At 35.7% G+C, this 23,575-nt stretch overlaps 1 protein-coding gene across 1 annotated transcript in view; it reads right to left on the reverse strand.

Moving 5' to 3' along the window:
• Positions 1–23,575, reverse strand: part of LOC136874212 (dynein axonemal heavy chain 10) — a 350,423-nt gene that overhangs the window by 223,236 nt on the left and 103,612 nt on the right. The window contains exons 8-9 of the mRNA XM_067147852.2: positions 12,268–12,420; positions 12,004–12,191 (exon numbers count right to left, since the gene is read on the reverse strand). Of these exons, the coding sequence (XP_067003953.2) occupies positions 12,004–12,191; positions 12,268–12,420 (341 nt within the window). The remainder of the gene's footprint in view (positions 1–12,003; positions 12,192–12,267; positions 12,421–23,575) is intronic.

A 23,575-nucleotide genomic window follows, 5' to 3' on the forward strand; every position in this document is an offset into this window, starting at 1 on the left:
CTTCCTGATGACTGCACCCTCTCATGTAGTCCCCACCTGGAGATCGGAATGGGGGACTAGTTTACCTCTGGAATATATTACCCGGGAGGAATCCGTCATCAGTACATCATTCATACAGAGAGAGCTGCATGTCCTTGGGTGTTAGTTACGGCTGTAGTTTCCCCGTTGCTTTCAGCCATGTAGCAGTATCAACACAGCAAGCCATGTTGAGAATTATTACAAGGCCATATCAATCAATCATCTACACTGCCGCCCTTGCAACTTTCAAAAGGCTGCTACCCCCCTTTCGTTAGTCTGGTCTCACAACAGATACCCATCCGATATGGTTACACCTGCGGCTTGGCTATATGCTTTATGGTTCACAGGGGAGGCAATTTTCTCTTATACTATCGATTTTCTGGACTAGATGTGAAACGTCCCTTCATTATGTATGTAGGTGGTTTGAAAAGTACTCGGAATGTACTATAATTAAGTATCTTACCTCGGTGGAACTGCTTTTATTTTTCAACATAGTCTCCCTGTAGACTAATGCATTTGGTCCAGCGATGTTCCAATGCCTTGATTCCATCTTCAAAATGAGATTCCTCCAGGCCTGCAAAATACCTCTCCAATTCGGCTGTCAGTTCTTCCCTTGTAGAAAATCTCCATCCACCGAGGAAAATTTTCAGCTTGGGGAGTAGATGAAAGTCTGATGGTGCCAAATCAGGTGAATAAGATGGATGTGGCAACAATTCGTACCCCAGTTCATGAAGTTTTGCCATGGCAATAACACTTGTGTGTGGCGGAGCGTTTTCCTGATGAAAGAAGACCTTTTTCCTTGCCAAACCAGAACTTGTCTCGCATATCTTTTCCTGTAGTTGGTCTAGGAGGTTTGCATAGTATTGCCCCATAATTGCTTGGCCAGTAGGAAGATAATCTATCAGCAGAATGCCTTTTGCATCCCAGAAAACTGAGGCCATGACCTTTCCGGCCGAACGCACTGCCTTTGCTTCCTTTGATGGTGGTGAATCAGCATGTTTCCACTGCTTTGACTGCTGTTTTGTCTCTGGGGTATAGTAGTGGACCCAAGTTTCATCTGTAGTCACAAACCGGCGCAAAAAATCTTGTTGGTTGCACTGAAAACGGGCCAGACTTTGTTCGGACATTTCCAAGCTGGTGTGTTTATTGTCCAATGTCAAGAGTAGCGGCACCCATCTTGCGGATAATTTTTTCATACCCAATTCTTCAGTTAAAATATAATATACCCATTCAGAAGACATCCCTACAGCTTCAGCAATCTCCTACACTTTAAGTCGACGATCCTCCATGACCATTTTATGCACTTTTGCAATAAATTCTGTGTTAAAAATTAAATAACTGGAAAGGAGGTTCAACCTATTCAATACTCAAAAGAAAGAAACGTAGCAATCACATTTCTATTTAAATGGGACCGGTTTCGACCTTAGTCTAGGTCATCATCAGCCATAAAAACATATAAAATGTTTATGAATGTTGGAGGTCAGTTCTACACTCTGTTAGGCACAAAGACACGACATCACATTCTGTCCTGCACAAAGTCACAACACTACTAATCAACATACGAAGATCAAAAAGGCTTGAATTCGCAGACGAACAGATCTGTAGTAGAAAGCCGCCAGCTACCGGTGACCAGCGCGGCACACTCAAGGTCACGCGCTGCGGCCAAACACCAAAGTAGAGTGGAGAACGTTTCGAAGGTCCAGAACCTGTCACGGCTGCGGGAAGCCAATTACGTATATAAAAATATACGACGCCAATTAGTACAAATGAATGAGCACCCGTACTCCAGATAAGTTCTTGGTAAACAGTTGACTTGAAAAAACAATTGTAGAGAGAAGAAAAAAGATGTAGTAAAAAGCGCAATATCGGAAAACAAATGAAAACTTATATGCACAGTGCGCTATTTTTTAAGAAGAAAAAATTTTTAGGTTATGATTGAAGTAGTCGAAGTTGGCGCAAGACAAAAATTTGAAAGAGGAGAATAAATTAAACGAGGAAGAGTGATAGTGAAATAAGAGAAAGAATAAAAGAAATTGAAGTTAGATGGTAATGAGGAAAGATAAGATAGGGAAATGAAGGAGGGGTAGTTTAAGGTGGGTTAGGAGGGTGGGTTATTGGAGGTAGAAAATGTGGGTGGGAACTATGTAAGACATGGAAAATAGAATTGGGGTTTTGGAATTTGGAATTTTTGAGAAGAAGAATTAGGAAGTCAAAAAGGATATTGGGTTTTTCAGAAATGTCGTTTAAATTGAAATTAGGGTTGAAGTACTGGTCAAGGTGGATAAAGCAATTTTCAGTAATGTTTAAGAGGGGGCCTTTGTTAATGATTTTAAGTATGTTTATGTCATTGTCAATACTGGTGAAACTATGTTTGGAGTCTTGTATGTGCTGTCCTATGGCGGAGAATCTGTTGTATTTAATGGCGTTAACATGTTCAGAGTACCTGATATTGAAGTTGCGGCCAGTTTGTCCGACGTAGGAGGAACTGCAGTTGTTGCATTTAAATCTGTATACACCAGATTTAGAAAAAGCATTAGACTTATTTAGAGATTTAGAGTTGTGTAAGATATCAAGATTTCTATTGTTAGTTCTAAAAGAAATTTTCATATTATGTTTTTTAAAGATATTAGTTATTTTATAAGCATCCTGAGTAAAAGTGAAGGTGGAAAAAGCAGTTGGTTTTATTGTGTCTTTAGATAAAGTGGTTTTTGGACGGTGTTTGAATTTGTTGATGATGCGGTTAATGAAGGAGTTGTTAAAGCCATTAAATTTAGCAATGTTGCGGATGGTGTTTAATTCATTATTTAAATCTTTTTTGGACATAGGGGTGTTGAAGGCACGAAAAATTAAGCTGTTATAAGTAGCACGTTTATGAGCTTGGGGGTGCGAAGAATCTTGTCTTATTGTAGTTGCTGTTTGGGTTGGTTTTCTGAAAATTTTGTAAGATAAAGAAGAAGGATGTCTAGTAATAGTTAGGTCTAGAAAATTAAGAGTTTGGTTGTGTTCTGATTCGAGGGTGAATTTAATGTTAGAGTCTAAGTTGTTGAGATGAAGAAGTGTAGAGGCTGCGTTGGTTGATTCCTCATTTAATATTACCAATGTGTCGTCGACATATCTCGCCCAAAAGAGGATGTTGGCGAAATTATTATTATTATTAATACTTGTGTTTTCTAAGAAGTCAAGGTAAATTTCAGCAAGAATGCCAGAAGCAGGTGAGCCCATAGCCAAGCCATCTTGTTGATAAATGGTGTTGTCAAAGGTAAAATAATTATTGTTGAGAACTAATTTTAAAATAGACATGAAGTCTTGAATTTCAAGTTTACTTAGGTTACTGAATTTGTTTAGGTTGTTGTTTATAATGGGGAATAATTTTGGAATTGGAATACTAGGGTACATGTTGACAATGTCAAAAGAATGGAGAGAAAAATTTGGTTGCATTTCAAAATTTTTTAATTTGTTGATTAGATCAGAAGTGTTTTTGATAGATTTGTTGGATAAAAATCGATAATTTTTTAGTAAAAATGTTTGGATGAATTTAGAAGTGTTGTATAGGGGACTGGGTCTGTAATTGATAATTGGACGGATAGGAATGTTAGTTTTGTGAATTTTAGGGAGGGCTTTGGCAGTGGGTAGTCCAGGGTTCATGTTTATTAGTTTAGTTTTTTCTTGATCTGTGAGGAGAAAGGAAACGTTTTTTAAAGTATGTTTGAGTAGGTGTTGGATTTTTGTGGTTGGGTCTTTTTTTATTATAGAAAAAGAAGGGTCACTGAAAAAGTTTTTGGTTTTATCTAAGTAGTCAGTTTTATCCATTATGACAGTAGTGTTGCCTTTATCAGATTTGGTGATAATGAGATTATTGTCATTGATTTTCTTTTTAAGATCTGAAATGGTTTTATTATCTTTAATTAAATAATTAAATAATAATAATTTAATTAAAGATAATAATTAAATAATAATAATTTAATTAAAGATAATAAAACCATTTCAGATCTTAAAAAGAAAATCAATGACAATAATCTCATTATCACCAAATCTGATAAAGGCAACACTACTGTCATAATGGATAAAACTGACTACTTAGATAAAACCAAAAACTTTTTCAGTGACCCTTCTTTTTCTATAATAAAAAAAGACCCAACCACAAAAATCCAACACCTACTCAAACATACTTTAAAAAACGTTTCCTTTCTCCTCACAGATCAAGAAAAAACTAAACTAATAAACATGAACCCTGGACTACCCACTGCCAAAGCCCTCCCTAAAATTCACAAAACTAACATTCCTATCCGTCCAATTATCAATTACAGACCCAGTCCCCTATACAACACTTCTAAATTCATCCAAACATTTTTACTAAAAAATTATCGATTTTTATCCAACAAATCTATCAAAAACACTTCTGATCTAATCAACAAATTAAAAAATTTTGAAATGCAACCAAATTTTTCTCTCCATTCTTTTGACATTGTCAACATGTACCCTAGTATTCCAATTCCAAAATTATTCCCCATTATAAACAACAACCTAAACAAATTCAGTAACCTAAGTAAACTTGAAATTCAAGACTTCATGTCTATTTTAAAATTAGTTCTCAACAATAATTATTTTACCTTTGACAACACCATTTATCAACAAGGTGGCTTGGCTATGGGCTCACCTGCTTCTGGCATTCTTGCTGAAATTTACCTTGACTTCTTAGAAAACACAAGTATTAATAATAATAATAATTTCGCCAACATCCTCTTTTGGGCGAGATATGTCGACGACACATTGGTAATATTAAATGAGGAATCAACCAACGCAGCCTCTACACTTCTTCATCTCAACAACTTAGACTCTAACATTAAATTCACCCTCGAATCAGAACACAACCAAACTCTTAATTTTCTAGACCTAACTATTACTAGACATCCTTCTTCTTTATCTTACAAAATTTTCAGAAAACCAACCCAAACAGCAACTACAATAAGACAAGATTCTTCGCACCCCCAAGCTCATAAACGTGCTACTTATAACAGCTTAATTTTTCGTGCCTTCAACACCCCTATGTCCAAAAAAGATTTAAATAATGAATTAAACACCATCCGCAACATTGCTAAATTTAATGGCTTTAACAACTCCTTCATTAACCGCATCATCAACAAATTCAAACACCGTCCAAAAACCACTTTATCTAAAGACACAATAAAACCAACTGCTTTTTCCACCTTCACTTTTACTCAGGATGCTTATAAAATAACTAATATCTTTAAAAAACATAATATGAAAATTTCTTTTAGAACTAACAATAGAAATCTTGATATCTTACACAACTCTAAATCTCTAAATAAGTCTAATGCTTTTTCTAAATCTGGTGTATACAGATTTAAATGCAACAACTGCAGTTCCTCCTACGTCGGACAAACTGGCCGCAACTTCAATATCAGGTACTCTGAACATGTTAACGCCATTAAATACAACAGATTCTCCGCCATAGGACAGCACATACAAGACTCCAAACATAGTTTCACCAGTATTGACAATGACATAAACATACTTAAAATCATTAACAAAGGCCCCCTCTTAAACATTACTGAAAATTGCTTTATCCACCTTGACCAGTACTTCAACCCTAATTTCAATTTAAACGACATTTCTGAAAAACCCAATATCCTTTTTGACTTCCTAATTCTTCTTCTCAAAAATTCCAAATTCCAAAACCCCAATTCTATTTTCCATGTCTTACATAGTTCCCACCCACATTTTCTACCTCCAATAACCCACCCTCCTAACCCACCTTAAACTACCCCTCCTTCATTTCCCTATCTTATCTTTCCTCATTACCATCTAACTTCAATTTCTTTTATTCTTTCTCTTATTTCACTATCACTCTTCCTCGTTTAATTTATTCTCCTCTTTCAAATTTTTGTCTTGCGCCAACTTCGACTACTTCAATCATAACCTAAAAATTTTTTCTTCTTAAAAAATAGCGCACTGTGCATATAAGTTTTCATTTGTTTTCCGATATTGCGCTTTTTACTACATCTTTTTTCTTCTCTCTACAATTGTTTTTTCAAGTCAACTGTTTACCAAGAACTTATCTGGAGTACGGGTGCTCATTCATTTGTACTAATTGGCGTCGTATATTTTTATATACGTAATTGGCTTCCCGCAGCCGTGACAGGTTCTGGACCTTCGAAACGTTCTCCACTCTACTTTGGTGTTTGGCCGCAGCGCGTGACCTTGAGTGTGCCGCGCTGGTCACCGGTAGCTGGCGGCTTTCTACTACAGATCTGTTCGTCTGCGAATTCAAGCCTTTTTGATCTTCGTATGTTGATTAGTAGTGTTGTGACTTTGTGCAGGACAGAATGTGATGTCGTGTCTTTGTGCCTAACAGAGTGTAGAACTGACCTCCAACATTCATAAACATTTTATATGTTTTTATGGCTGATGATGACCTAGACTAAGGTCGAAACCGGTCCCATTTAAATAGAAATGTGATTGCTACGTTTCTTTCTTTTGAGTATTGAATAGGTTGAACCTCCTTTCCAGTTATTTAATTTTTAACATCAATAATTTCAATACGGAACAATGAAATTTTTATCTTTAAAATTTTTATCTTTAAATAAATTCTGTGGTCGTAACACTTTTTGGCCGTCCACTACGCGGATCATCATCCAAGCTCTCCCGACCAAATTTAAACCTGCTGGTACACTTGGCAACAGTTGAAAATGAAGGAGCAGAGTCCCCCAGTGTGAAAGTCGGCATGAATTTCCTTTGCTTTCATACCTTTTTTTACAAAGTATTTAATCACTGCTCGAATCTCAGTTTTTCCATTGTCACAAATCACTATGCGGGAACAACAACAAAGAGTCGTCACTACCACACTCCTGCAGCTAGAGCACTGACGTGCCACGTGTTCACTCACAGAGGATGTGCGATTATTGCGTGGGAACCTCGTTGCTCTAGCACTGACATCTAGCGGTGATTCCGAGAACTTTTCAAACCGTCCTCGTACATAATTTCACTTACTCTTCAAATGATGAAGAAAATGACTACTTTCTGGGGCTTTCATGTACTGCACCAGGTGACCAACAGACCAACGATGAACCTACCAGTTACCATGGCAACGACTCTGGCTGCTTACCAACAGAGAAGTATCATTGTGCCATTTCGATCATCCCATTCCTGTAAATTTGTGGTTGTTCCTTGGGTAGAAGGCAAGAGAGAATATTTGTGGTATATCGTTGGAGGTTAGCCAATGGCCGTAGCCGTGTTGAAACACCGGATCCCGCGAGATCTCCTAAATTAAGCAACATTAGGCGTGGTCAGGAGTTGGATGGGTTGCCATACGCTGTTGGTGGGGAGTAAGGGAATGGAGGAGTGGAAAGGAACTGGCCGCCCTACTGCACGTAAACTCTGGCTCAGGAACACCTCTGCGGAGGTTCGGACCTGCCTTTGGGCAGTATAACCCTTACCTACCTATTGGAGGTTACAATTTACTTTGAATAGTACTAAGGGGAGATTTTAATATTTGAACAGTTCTGCGGAGTGTAGCCCATTTTTTTACACCATAAGGTGTTTTCTGCTATTTGCTATAATTTGTCCTGTATTTCTCTTCTACTTCTGTTTTCTGCTTTATTTCCTTGCCTCTGCCCTACCTCTTTAGGCTTATGTAATAACACCACAAGTCATCTTCTTATCTGTTTACCTAAGAATACCTGTGCCTAAATTTCTCCTCTGTTACCGCTTTCTTAAATCCATAACTAATATCATCACAATTTAGTGAGGAACATTTCACGTTTAAATACGTCCACTTGGTATTTACATATTTGTGCTATCTGGCTGTCCTCAGTTATAATCCTATTTTCTGTTAATGACAACTTTCTTAACTGTATTACTTCCTTCTTTCATTTCCCTGTATGCATGTGGGAGCTAAACCCGAAACCTGGACACTCTTTTCTTTGATGAAAAATTCCAAGATAATCAAATGTATAACTTTCTGGCCCCAGAAAATGTCAAAATATGGAGGCAATTTTAATGACGGTGCAGACCTTTGTTTTGGGGTAACTGCTGGCTGAATGGTAGGTCATAGGACAAAACAAATTACACAATCGCCACTCAATTTGGAGGGATCTTCAACTTTGGTCGTATGACTTTCTGTTGTATCCCGATTCCTTATAGGTTAGATACAGCTGCATTGCTCGATTATAATCAACTCTCTAACACAATTGTGACCAGCATTAGGAAAGGGACCTGTCTTTATAATTAAAACTCCCCATCTCTATTGTGAACAGCAGTTAGCATGTGAGCCTGCCGTTATAGTAGAAAATCCCAAAGTTGATTATGAATGGCAGTAGAAAATGTCTGGCCTGCCATTATCATCAAAGCTACCCACCACACACCTTACATCGGAAACAACACATAGGATCCTCCCCGTTTTATTTCTCCGATAGCGCTAAGAGATGTGCAATTTAATATAATCTTACTGTATTCAGTGCATGTACAGTCATTTACACAGAAATCTGTATACAAGGTAGAATACCATAGCAAAGCACAGGTAGATTTGCTAGATTTGATGATGATTTTGATGATCATATTGAAATTCAAATTACGTTATTATGTGTATAATAAATAACAATTTACTTGAGGAGGTACCAGTTGGTATACATTCATGACATTAAAAACCATTATTTAACACGTTCCATAAATCTTGAGTTATGATGTGTAAAAGAAATATATATAGAGCTTACTGATAGAGTTTTTGAACACTGAGATCTCCATAATTTGGAAATACAAAGTGCATGGCAAGGACGTTACAAACAACACTGCCATAGCTCGGAAACATTGAAAGGATACATGTTTCAAAAGCATTATCTCATTATATTTGTGTAATTTACGTGTAGAGGCATTCACTCGCAGTCTATCTCAGTGTATTTAGGGCAGCAGATTCTCAATCAGTTGTATACCTAGACATTTCTTAAATTATTTCAAAGAACTTGGAAATGTATACAATACTCCCCTGGTAAAGCGTCCGACTCCGTGGCTGAATGGTCAGAGGGCCCGGGGTTCGATTCCCGCCCGGGTCGGGGATTTTAATTGTGCCTGATTAATTCTTCTGGCTCAAGGACTGGGAGTTGGTGTTTGTCTTGATATTCATACAACACACTTCAGTATCCTACCAACCACCAGAGAAACATCCCTCCATAGGGTTGACATCAGGAGGGGCATTCGGTTATAAAACAGAGCAAACAGTTTGCACCCACGATCCTGCAGGTGAGGAAAAAGTGGAATCAGAAGAAGAAGACTCCGTTGGTAAATGATTCCGGTCCCTAACTGCTCCTTTCCATAAGTGAATTTTTTGCACAATTTGTTCTCTTAAATTCCAACTTTACCTTCACATTGCAATCCATCTTACTTTTAACCTTTTGAACTCCATTGCCATTAGCGTATGCTTCCTGCTCCACTCCGAATTAATGTCTGCACTATGAACAGCCGCAGGAAGTGAATACTAACACAGAATATAATTATGTTACTTGTTATATACTTACAGTTAGAACACAAAATAAATTGATCCTTGTAGTTTTGCCTTGTGTGGTTCTTTTCTAAATAGTTTTCTGGGCAGAGACTGAGTTTTCTTGAACATATTTTGCAGTAGTAAACTGTTTCCTTTCTACCACCTTAGTTGCTCCTGTTTGAACAGACAGCAGTCTTTATGTTGTTTTCCAGGTAAGTTGTTCATTATATGCAGTTTACCATTCAAAGATTCTTCAACATCAGAAGTAGATGGTCTTCCTTGCTTCTGAACTCTGGTGCATACTTCGCCAAACAACCCACTGATCACCTGTTGATGCAAGGTTTCATGCCATGGAATGTCCATGCGATTCGCAATGCAAAATTCTGTCGACTACTGCCATTTAAATAGCCAGAAGTACAATTCCCACCACCATTTCAAGATTTTCACTACAAAAGCTTAGCTTGATGTGTAGTGGTCCATCTTTGACCTATAGCCAGTAATTAGGTTTGGTTTCTCTATAGTTCAACAAAGTTTTGCTTCTTTCTGTCAATAACTGAGGGTGAACTGTTCCCAGATGTTGAGAGCATCAATACTGTCCACTAACTGTTCTAAACCATCCATTTCGGTGAGCGAAGATGGAGCAGAAGCCATATTTATATATCATCAGTAAAATTGTCATAAACATTCAAGAATAACAGAAGTTATAAACTCATTACAATTTGTGCAAACCATAGTAAATACGGAAAGGTGTACTCTCAGATACCGCTAGATAGCTCTACAATACAGGAACACAAAACTGTCATCATAGGAGCGCTGAAAGTACTAGCTAGCATCATGTCGAGTGGGACTCAACATAGGAGAGCAAGTGTAATATTTTAATGTTGAGCACAATTAAAAGCTCTGCTTAAACTTTTTCATGTACTAATGTTTTTCCACACCATCTCTCTCCAATGACAGCTTGAAACATACCAATTACTGAAATGTTTAAGATACTCTGAGGTTCCACCTCCACATATGTAATCTATAAGATTATAACTTGTATTTAATAGGTGGAAACTCAGGCTACGTTAAACATCTTGTCAATACGGACCGAAAAATGAAGCTTATAGTATGCAACATACCAATTAGTCTCCCAAGTCTTCCAAGCCCACAGTTTGCAACATTTCTATATATATATGTATATAGATTTAATACGATAAAGCCTTATTTTTACTATGAGATTACTGATGGAAAAACAGTGAGAATATGGGAAAGATCTGGTGATGGTATTCTTTAATCTAGAGATGGCATACGATAGTGTTGGTAGAGAAGTGTGGGAAACCCTGGAAAGAAAAGGATGTGGTAGGGAATCAAGGGAACTAATGTAAGCTATGTATAAGAATTGTTCCAGTTGTATCCAGACTCCAGTGAGGAGAAAAAAATTGGTTTAGGAACCAAACTGAACTAAGACAGAGAAGTATATTGTCTCCACTTATCTTTATGATGATTATGGATGGAATTCTAAAGGAAACAAAGGCAAGATATGTACGGGATATGTTTGTAGATGATCTGGGGAGTCAACAATACAGAAGTGCAAGTCCAACTAGAGGCTTTAAATGACAATATGGAGAAATATGGTATGAAAATTAGTGTAGAGGAAAGCAAAACAGTGGTAATGACAAGAGGAGAAAGAGAAGGAAAAGGAATTACTAGTTTCAGAGGACAAAACCTTCAGGTTGGTGAATACGTCAAATATTTGCAAAGTGAAATAATGCAAGGTGAAAGACTGGGTATGAAGATCAGCAGAAGGGTACAAGTGGGAAATATATTCTACCAGAATGTAAAGAACCTGGTGTGGAAGGGAAGTTCTTATGAAATGAAAAGAGATAATGAACCCCTATATTAACGTATGCATCAGAGACTTGGACTTTGACAGCAAGAAATGAGAGGAAAATTCAGGTTAGTGGCATGAAGTTCCTGAGGAGTATGGAAGGAAACACAAGGATATGTTGAGGTCAGAAAGGGTAGAAATACCGAGTGGTAGGATGGAGAAGATTAAATTGAGATGGTTAGGACATGTTAAGAGGATGGAAGAGGGAAGGATACTAAAACAAGAGAGGGAAAGAGGGCAACATGGAGGCCCAGAGCAAGATGTATGCGCTCTGTCAAGAACAGCATAAGAAAAAGATGACTGGACTGGAATGCAGTGGTGGAAGAAGAGGCAGGAGCTGGACAAGGGGAAATGAAAATGTTGATGATTAGAATCGGGACCTTGAATTTACAATGTGCTAAGTGAGAAAACATGTTAATGAGGAACAGACTAACGAGTTTTCACTGTGTCCCCATTAGCCAAATATAAGGATTTATTTGTTCAGATACTCCTGCAGAATTTAAGTATCTGATCAGCTAACATGTGTATTGTGAATATGCCAAAAGAGTGAGATGATTTGTTGAAAGTACCATAAAATTGTAAATACAGTTATGGTTCAGTGCCAGATTCAGTACCCTACCTTTGCATTTCATCTTGCAGTCTTTGAAGCACAATGCTTGTTGCTTCCAGACGATTTTCTACTTCCTGTCCTACAGGCAAGCCAGCATTCCTCTTTCTGACCAGGTACCAGTATCTTCTGAACAATTCCACCAGAACTTTGTCCATCTTTTCCTTCTCAACTGCTCTCGTATACACATTGTAGTTATACTGAAAGGAAGAAAAGCACATTAAGGATTTCAAGATGTTTTCTTTAGGAGTAAAGAGCAAATGTAACAGTACATACCTTCATCATTTTATCCAGACAATGTCTTAGTGCTTTTGCTTTGGGTTTTGCTTTCATGACTACTTTAAGGAACTCTGCTACTCCACACAAATACCTGAACAAGTTATTCGCAGCCTTGCTACTTCTCTCCATACGACCTTTTTTCTTCTCCCTCTGAAAATACAGAAATCATGATTTGTCTGTTAATGTGAATGTCATTTGTAATAATATCTTTGACTATAGAGCAGAAATAGAATGAAAAGTCCTGACATTCTTAAAACACATAGGACATTTAAGAGATACAGTGAAACCTCCTTAGTGCATTCCTCGTAAACATGTTTTCCCATTTGGCAAGTGATAAATCTGAAATCTCATTGTATTAAATCTAATATAAAAATACCTCACTTATCGCATCACAAATTTACGCTATTATTGCTTGATATGATCACAATTTTCCTAGCCTTGAATATGTTATTTGACATCCCTTGTGAAAAAAAAAAAAAATGTGATTTCTAACCCGGGTAAGATCCATTGCCACAATTGTGTGATTATAGAAAAGGGCCTTAAATTCTTGAACTTCCAGGATAAGTTGCATATTCGGCGAGCAAGCCATTAGCCTCAGGAATGCTTAGTTTTCCTTGCCGGTTAGCAGTGACATTGCTGAATAACACAGTGAGTCTATTTGTGCTTGTATTTTGCATACTGTGATAGGTGTGTCATCATGATATGAGTAAAGGAGTGGAATCGGAGGTAAGGCTTTTTGCAGATGATGTTATTCTCTATAGAGTGATAAATAAGTTACAAGATTGTGAGCAACTGCAACGTGACCTCGAAAATGTTGTGAGATGGACAGCAGGCAATGGTATGTTGATAAACGGGGTTAAAAGTCAGGTTGTGAGTTTCACAAATATGAAAAGTCCTCTCAGTTTTAATTACTGCATTGATGGGGTGAAAGCTCCTTTTGGGGATCATTGTAAGTATCTAGGTGTTAATATAAGGAAAGATTTCATTGGGGTAATCACATAAATGGGACTGTAAATAAAGGGTACAGATCTCTGCACATGGTTATGAGGGTGTTTAGGGGTTGTAGTAAGGATGTAAAGGAGAGTGCATATAAGTCTCTGGTAAGACCCCAACTAGAGTATGGTTCCTGTGTATGGGACCCTCACCAGGATTACCTGATTCAAGAACTGGAAAAATCCAAAGAAAAGCAGCTCGATTTGTTCTGGGTGTTTTCCGACAAAAGAGTAGCGTTACAAAAATGTTGCAAAGATTGGGTTGGGAAGAATTGAGAGAAAGAAGAAGAGCTGCTCGACTAAGTGGTATGTTACATGTTATAAACCTCATTTTAGGTCCGTATTGAAAATTTAACAGTTCAACAATGATAAAGGTGTTTTAATTTATTCCACCTATTCAATACTTATATTATCACGTATAGTTGTTACATAATTAAATTCTTAGTTACATGGGACATGTTTCGCCCTCAATTAAGGGCATCTTCAGCCTAAATACAATAATCAAAAATACAACTAAATTAAAAGTGGACGTTAAATACAATCATCAAAAATACAACTAAAATAAAAAGTGGAAGTTAAAAGTTTAGTCTGTTCTTAAAATTCAGAACAATAAAATTGTGAAAAATGATAAAATAAAAAGATGCTAATGGCAAAACTGTCTTATGATTAAACTATAATCTTGTCAGAGACTAAAACTTCTATTAAAATTCGAATTAAAACAGTTCATATAAAATATTGGAAAATCAAAGTGGTAGTAATAAAAAGCCAACGACATGAGGGCGTGTACACAAGCATAAACTTGATTGTCATGGATACAATCTTTTCAAGGCCGTTGATGAAATTCGTAGTAAGTAAGGCAGAAGCATCTATTGAAAAATTGTAAGAGGCCGTTAGCACCGGTAGGTAATAAAATGGCTGAATCCTTGCCAGAAAATGTCAACAGATGCAGAAATAAGTTTTCTGTAAGAAAAGGAAAAGAAGAAATAAGAAATTGAACGTAAGGAGAGAATTCAGTCTTACATAATTTTGAAACAGATGAGGACTTACATGTAAGTGGAAGTTGTTATTTCTTAACTACTGTTGAGTTGGTTGCTGCCCGTCTGTTGGCTCTAAGTCTGGTGTTATAACTGTGCTGCAGAGGCGGTAGCGAACTCGGAGGGGAAGGAATAGGGGAGTGCGGAAGGGAGGAGAGGATGGGTGGAGTCAAATGTGACGAGGCTGACAAAGGGGCGGAGTCAACTGCATTGCTGGAAGTAGGCCTAATATCTGTAGGTATGGGAGGAGTATTAGGGTTTGAAGAATTAAATATATTAGGTATCCTAAATTTATTCGAACTAACTGACTTTAATAATTTCGGAATTAATTCATGTAACATACTTTTATTGTCCGTGGTTTCATTGAGATTCTTTTGCTTATTGTACGTCTGATCTAAATAGATGTATAAACTTTCTAATTCATTCAGCATTCTTCCTTTTTGTATGTTTCTAATTATCGTTAAGTCTTTCTCTATGGATTCAAATCTGTGGCCAGTCTCCCTCATATGCAAACTCATCGCTGAGTATTTCCTATGTTTTTCCGCGTTAACATGTTCCATGTATCTTGTCATAAAATTTCTCCCAGTCTGTCCAACATATGAAAAATTACACTGAGTACATTTAAGTCTGTATACTCCCGATCCTAAATAACGATTCTTATCATAATTAACTTTTTTATGATTAAAGAATATGGACTGGTTAGTATTAGTAGTTTTAAAAGCTATATTAAAATTATGTTTCTTGAATACGCTAGTAATCTGGTGTATAGCTGGATTATTAAAAGTGAATGTAGCATACTCAGTTTTTTTGGTCTTTTCTGGTATCAGATTCGTAGATAATTTGTTCTTAATTTTATTGATTAATTTGTTGATCATTTCTATTTTGAAACCATTTTGTTTAGCGAGGTATCTAATATAATTCAATTCTTTCTTCAAATTCATGGGAGATAGAGGGATTCTAAATGCTCTATAAATTAGACTGTGAAAAGATGCTTGTTTATGTGAACTCGGGTGTAAAGAGGAATTGTTTATAGTTGTAGATGATTGTGTCGGTTTTCTAAATATTTGGAAATCAAAAGTGTTAACCTTACGCGTAACTGTTATATCTAGAAAATTCAATGAGTTATCGACTTCGTCCTCTTTCGTGAATTTCAAATTAGGTTCGATTTCATTTAATTTATTTAAGATTTCTTGACTATTAGTGACATCTTTGTTTATGATTACAAATGTATCATCTACATATCTCAACCATAAATCTATTCCTTTAATTTTTGCTATTATTTCATTGTGTTCGATTGAATCCATAAATATGTCGGCAAGGATGCCCGATATTGGGTCACCCATTGCTAATCCATTCTGTTTATAAATATTATTGTTAAATGTGAAGTAGTTATTATCTAATACGAACTTTAACAATCTAGTGAATTCTTCTACTTCCATTTTACTAAGATTACTGTGTTTACAAATATTATCATGAATGATATTAACAGTTTTATCTGTCGGAATATTCGGGAACATATTCACTACGTCATACGAACACATCATCTGGTTTGGAAGTACGCCAAATCCAAGCAAAATGTCACACAAGTCAATGGAATTTCTTAATGGTTGTTTATTATTAAAAGTGTAATGTCTTTTCAAAAAATTGTGAATGTATTTGGAGACTTTATACGTGGGAGAATTACGGCAATTGATAATCGGACGAATCGGAATATCTTTTTTATGTATTTTGGGCATAGCTCTAGTTTCCGGGAGCCTAGGATTCATATTGACAAGTTTTAATTGTTCTTGTTCAGTAAAGAGAGATGTGGATCTTTTAAGTAAGGCTTTTAAGTTGCGTTGAATTTTAGTTAGCGGATTTTTTGTTACTAATGTGTATTTATTATTATCAAAAAAATACAAACACAATGAAATAATAGCAAAAATTAAAGGAATAGATTTATGGTTGAGATATGTAGATGATACATTTGTAATCATAAACAAAGATGTCACTAATAGTCAAGAAATCTTAAATAAATTAAATGAAATCGAACCTAATTTGAAATTCACGAAAGAGGACGAAGTCGATAACTCATTGAATTTTCTAGATATAACAGTTACGCGTAAGGTTAACACTTTTGATTTCCAAATATTTAGAAAACCGACACAATCATCTACAACTATAAACAATTCCTCTTTACACCCGAGTTCACATAAACAAGCATCTTTTCACAGTCTAATTTATAGAGCATTTAGAATCCCTCTATCTCCCATGAATTTGAAGAAAGAATTGAATTATATTAGATACCTCGCTAAACAAAATGGTTTCAAAATAGAAATGATCAACAAATTAATCAATAAAATTAAGAACAAATTATCTACGAATCTGATACCAGAAAAGACCAAAAAAACTGAGTATGCTACATTCACTTTTAATAATCCAGCTATACACCAGATTACTAGCGTATTCAAGAAACATAATTTTAATATAGCTTTTAAAACTACTAATACTAACCAGTCCATATTCTTTAATCATAAAAAAGTTAATTATGATAAGAATCGTTATTTAGGATCGGGAGTATACAGACTTAAATGTACTCAGTGTAATTTTTCATATGTTGGACAGACTGGGAGAAATTTTATGACAAGATACATGGAACATGTTAACGCGGAAAAACATAGGAAATACTCAGCGATGAGTTTGCATATGAGGGAGACTGGCCACAGATTTGAATCCATAGAGAAAGACTTAACGATAATTAGAAACATACAAAAAGGAAGAATGCTGAATGAATTAGAAAGTTTATACATCTATTTAGATCAGACGTACAATAAGCAAAAGAATCTCAATGAAACCACGGACAATAAAAGTATGTTACATGAATTAATTCCGAAATTATTAAAGTCAGTTAGTTCGAATAAATTTAGGATACCTAATATATTTAATTCTTCAAACCCTAATACTCCTCCCATACCTACAGATATTAGGCCTACTTCCAGCAATGCAGTTGACTCCGCCCCTTTGTCAGCCTCGTCACATTTGACTCCACCCATCCTCTCCTCCCTTCCGCACTCCCCTATTCCTTCCCCTCCGAGTTCGCTACCGCCTCTGCAGCACAGTTATAACACCAGACTTAGAGCCAACAGACGGGCAGCAACCAACTCAACAGTAGTTAAGAAATAACAACTTCCACTTACATGTAAGTCCTCATCTGTTTCAAAATTATGTAAGACTGAATTCTCTCCTTACGTTCAATTTCTTATTTCTTCTTTTCCTTTTCTTACAGAAAACTTATTTCTGCATCTGTTGACATTTTCTGGCAAGGATTCAGCCATTTTATTACCTACCGGTGCTAACGGCCTCTTACAATTTTTCAATAGATGCTTCTGCCTTACTTACTACGAATTTCATCAACGGCCTTGAAAAGATTGTATCCATGACAATCAAGTTTATGCTTGTGTACACGCCCTCATGTCGTTGGCTTTTTATTACTACCACTTTGATTTTCCAATATTTTATATGAACTGTTTTAATTCGAATTTTAATAGAAGTTTTAGTCTCTGACAAGATTATAGTTTAATCATAAGACAGTTTTGCCATTAGCATCTTTTTATTTTATCATTTTTCACAATTTTATTGTTCTGAATTTTAAGAACAGACTAAACTTTTAACTTCCACTTTTTATTTTAGTTGTATTTTTGATGATTGTATTTAACGTCCACTTTTAATTTAGTTGTATTTTTGATTATTGTATTTAGGCTGAAGATGCCCTTAATTGAGGGCGAAACATGTCCCATGTAACTAAGAATTTAATTATGTAACAACTATACGTGATAATATAAGTATTGAATAGGTGGAATAAATTAAAACACCTTTATCATTGTTGAACTGTTAAGTGGTATGTTCCGAGCTGTCAGCGGAGAGGTGGCGTGGAATGACATTAGTAGATGAATAAGTTTGAATGGCATTTATAAAAGTAGGAAAGATCGCAGTATGAAGATAAAGTTGGAATTGAAGAGGACAAACTGGGGCAAATTTTCATTTATAGGAAGGGGAGTTAAGGATTGGAATAACTTACCAAGGGAGATGTTCAATAAACTTCCAATTTCTTTGAAATCATTTAGGAAAAGGCTAGGAAAGCAACAGACAGGGAATCTGCCACCTGGGTGACTGCCCTAAATGCAGATCAGTATTGATTGATTGATTGATTGATTGATTGATTGATTGATTGATTGATTGATTGATTGATTGATTGATTGATTGATTGATTGAAAGGACAGCAGAATTGCATTTTTGTCATCAAGAAAGGACAGCAGGATTACATTTTTGTTTGTGTTACCTCTACTACAGTGGTAACACCAAAACAAGGCACAAACACAGTTAAAAGGGGAAGGTAAGAGCACAATATCGGAAATCACTACACATAGATATCAAGGATAATTTAATAAAAAACCACCTATTCAATACTTTCCACGTTTAATGTGGTTATTATCTACATGATTTTATGTAGACTTATTTGGTCAGGTACATGTTTCACCCATTATTTTGGGCATCTTCAGCCTGTAAACAACCTTTAGGTCAAGGTTTGGGACTACACACTCGGAAAAACATTAGCTGGCATTACGCGAATCTCCAACAAAAACATCTACGTAAATATCAGTAGGGCCAGCTAGTGAACAACAAACCGGGAAGATGAAAAGGGCTGGGAACCTACCAAAGGCACGGACATGGCTTAGATAGCGGATTCTGAAATAAATCGCCGTGATCCTTAGATTTGAAAAATATTATTTACAAAATAATTTTACAGTTTGTAATATTTTGTATTCTGAGAAATGAAGAAATAAGAACTCTGGACTCTGCTGGAATATTTTCTACGGAACTGCAAGAAATATTAATTTAAATATGTTTTTAATAATTTTTTTTAGGGAAACATCAAGATATGCGGAACTGTAAATGAATATTGCAAGATGTGAGAATTGTTTTGAAGTGAATTTTTTTGTATGTAAATTTTATGTAATTGATCATTTAAATTAATGTTAGCAAGTAAAGACTCTTGGGATGTTTTAACTTGAAGAATTTCTTGAAGAATTATTTGAAAATTATTTTTTGTAATTCTGTATGTCAAAATTGTAATCTGATGAAAATGTAAAGGTACTTCAGTTGTGAAACATCCTATACCGCACGGGCAGTTATTGCTGTTGAAATAGATGTCGCAATAGGAAATATCGAGAAGTTGCTAACTATCTTAATATGACCATATATGGCCATGCATTTCATTTGCTAAAATAACGAGATTTCCTATTGGCAAAAAGATAGGGAATCTAGTGGAATTTGTTTGCCATTGGTGGATTGTGATTTGTCAGTTTCCGTTCCTTAGGCCGCTTTGCGTGCTAGAGGCGATTAGGCAGCATCTATTCATCTGACCATCCTCGAGTGCGGTTGCGCTCGAGGAGTTCCCCTCGGGAACTCCAGCTTTCCGCGGTAAGTGCTGTTTTCATGTTATTCTCAATGTTACTGATTTCGTTTGATTTAATTTAATTCCTTTGTATTTCGGTATTTCGTTGCTTAATGTAATTTTTCAAGTTCTAAATTTAACGTGTCTGAGTTTACCCTAGATTCCCGTCGTTTGTAATTTCAAGTCTCACCTGTTTTTTAAAAATCAATAATCTATTCATTTGTGTTTTTGGATTCGTAATTGTATCCGTTTGTCAAATGCATTAAGTATCAGCTGTTCTATCGTAAGTTATGATCTTCATTTCCGTGTTGACGTTTAACCAATAATGTAGAGTTTGAGGGATGTTCCACCATTCAACACTTTGCAACAATTTATTAAATTATAAGACCGGTTTCAACTCCCATGGAGTCATTATCAGTTCTTGGTGAAAATTAAAGGGGAATCTGATAACAATCATCATAACGAAAAATCCATGCACCTATAGGTGGTTGCATGGGAATACATCATTGAGTTGATAGATTTACCTTGAAATGCAACATACACTTGGCAAGGAGAACTTGGAGCTTAGAAATTTCCCAGTTCTGGCTCTAACAGTTTTGTGTTCATAGAACATGGAACACTGAAATTATATGTACTGGATAGAAAATAATTACAAAACACAATAAGAACACTTATAATGCTGTGGAAAACTTGGCTCTCTGAGAGCATTCATGGATTTGACAGTCGTGTTTCTGTCTGAAAAAAATTGGATGAAATACACACCATGAAGAAAAATAATGATCAATGATGTATTCCCATGCAACCACCTATAGGTGCATGGATTTTTCGTTATGATGATTGTTATCCGATTCCCCTTAATTTAATTTTCACCAAGAACTGATGATGACTCCATGGGAGTCGAAACCGGTCTTCTTATAATTTAATAAATTGTTGCAAAGTGTTGAATGGTGGAACATCCTTCAAACTCTACATTATCAGCTGTTCTGCCATTTAACTTTGTTTCTTGTGAGGCTTTTCTCCCCCATAACGCTATACCTTGCCATGGACCTCATAGGGTTCCTGCACCTTCCACAATCCTTTCTTAGTTGTCATTATTAGGCCTATAAGTTACCAGCAAACCATTTGATTATTCGTATTTACAGCTACCGTCTTGCTTCCAAGTTTGATATGAAATATTAACCACCACTGTGTTATTTTACGATTTCCTTATCCATATTATTATGTGTCAATATTATTTACTATTTCCATATCCTCATTAAGTGTCAATTATTATTGTCATCGTTTATTGTTATTTTTGTATTTTATTATTATTATTAGCATGTGTAGGCGTAATTATCCCGAATACGGTTACATTGTTATCAGAGCATATGTTATGGAAGGAGAAAAGGTTTACAATAATCATCCTCAGCTAGTTTTTCTAAAATTAATTTTCAAGTCCTAATTTAGAATATATTCTTAACATGTTTCTTTTATAGTTTATAACTGTTACGTGTGTATTCTTAATTCCTATTTTTATCCTCGATTCTTGCTTGAGTTTTACGCACCACTGTTTTTCGTTCCGCGATGTGCTGTTTGTGTTGTTGTGTATCACCTCTTAATTAATGGCGGGAGGAAGTGGTAAGTCACTATCTTTAAGAAATTGTTCTGTTTCGTTGTTAATTGTCATTACGTTTCTTTGGTTGCAAGCCTTCCACTCACCATGTGTTTTTGGTAAAGTTGTATCACATTGTGTATGCCATGATTGCGTTCCAAAAGTCTTCTTTGATAAATTTCAGTATGTTTGATTATTTCAAGTTTTCTTCGATACGTGTGTTTTGGTTTTATCATTTGCAGGATTACTTGTTGCTTTAAGCTGTCATTAAATTATGCTAAGTGGCTGACCTGATGTTATCTCCCGAACAGCTGAATTGCGTATGTGTTGAGGACAGATGATTGCTTGACTTACTTCGAGATTATGAGCGCACAATTCAATCTTATAAAATTACCTGTGTCGTTATCTTCTTCTTCTTGTTCTTGTTCTTCTTCCAGATATGTAAATTGTAGTGTGTGTTTTGATCAAGTTTTAGCATGGAGTTTCTTTTGTTTTACTGAAATTTTTGTTTCTGTAAATTGTCGGCAATCAATGTAACTGTAATCGGGATAATAATGCCTATACATACTAATAATAATAATAAATAGAATAATAATAATAATAAAATACAAAAATAACAATAAATGATGACGATAATAATTGACACTTAATGAGGATATGGAAATAGTAAATAATATTGACACATAATAATATGGATAGGGAAATCATAAAATAACACAGTGGCGGTGAATATTTCATATCAAACTTGGAAGCGAGACGGTAGCTGTAAATATGCAAAATCAAATGGTACGCTGGGAACTTATAGGCCTAATAATGACAACTAAGAAAGGATTGTGGAAGTTGCAGGAACCCTATGAGGTCCATGGCAAGGTATGGTGTTATAGGGAGAAGAGGCTCACAAGAAACACCCTCTAGCTCAACTAAACTTACAAGAAACAAAGTTAAATGACAGAACAGCTGATACTTAACATATTTGACAAACGGATACAATTACGAATCCAAAAACACAAATGAATGGATTATTGATTTTTAAAAAACAGGTGAGACTTGAAATTATAAACGATGGGAATCTAGGGTAAACTCAGATACGTTAAATTTAGAACTTGAAAAATTACATTAAGCAACGAAATACTGAAATACAAAGGAATGAACTTAAATCAAACAAAATCAGAAACATTGAGAATAACATGAAAACAGCACTTACCACGGAAAGCTGGAGTTCCCGAGGGGAACTTCTCGAGCAGAACCGCACTCGAGGATGGTCAGATGGAATAGATGCTGCCTAATCGCCTCTAGCACGCAAAGCGGCCTAAGGAACGGAAATTGACAAATCACAATCCACCAATGGCAAACAAATTCCACTAGATTCCCTACCTTTTTGCCAATAGGAAATCTTGTTATTTTAGCAAATGAAATGCATGGCCATATATGGTCATATTAAGATAGTTAGCAACTTCTCGATATTTCCTATTGCGACATCTATTTCAACAGCAATAACTGCCCGTGCGGTATAGGATGTTTCACAACTGAAGTACCTTTACATTTTCATCAGATTACAATTTTGACATACAGAATTACAAAAATTAATTTTCAAATAATTCTTCAAGAAATTCTTCAAGTTAAAACGTCCCAAGAGTCTTTGCTTGCTAACATTAATTTAAATGATCAATTACATAAAATTTACATACAAAAAAATTCACTTCAAAACAATTCTCACATCTTCCAATATTCATTTACAGTTCCGCATATCTTGATGTTTCCCTAAAAAATTATTAAAAACATATTTAAATTAATATTTCTTGCAGTTCCGTAGAAAATATTCCAGCAGAGTCCAGAGTTCTTATTTCTTCATTTCTCAGAATACAAAATATTACAAACAAAAATGAAACCCTGCTGTCCTTTCTTGACGACACACCTATCACACATAACATTCAGAAGTCAGAAATTTACTTTATGCTGAGTGGCACAGTGAAGTGTAGTGAATATTTGTCACATGATATGGTAGCCTATATCTGGATCAGTAACATATAAACATACCTACCCCATCACGAATTTTCACTGTTACTGCTTATGAGTACGATCACATTTTTCCTAACCCTGGAAATTTTATTTGTCGTCCCTTGTGAAAGAAACTGTATTTCCAACTCGGGTAAGAGCCGTCGCCACAATGGCATGACTATAGGAAAAGTGGGTCTATTTGTCCTTGTATTTCACATTCCATTCAGAAGTTAAACACTGAGTGGTACAGTGAAGT

Source organism: Anabrus simplex, chromosome 5 (assembly GCF_040414725.1).
Source record: "Anabrus simplex isolate iqAnaSimp1 chromosome 5, ASM4041472v1, whole genome shotgun sequence".
In the NCBI taxonomy this organism is placed as follows: domain Eukaryota; kingdom Metazoa; phylum Arthropoda; class Insecta; order Orthoptera; family Tettigoniidae; genus Anabrus; species Anabrus simplex.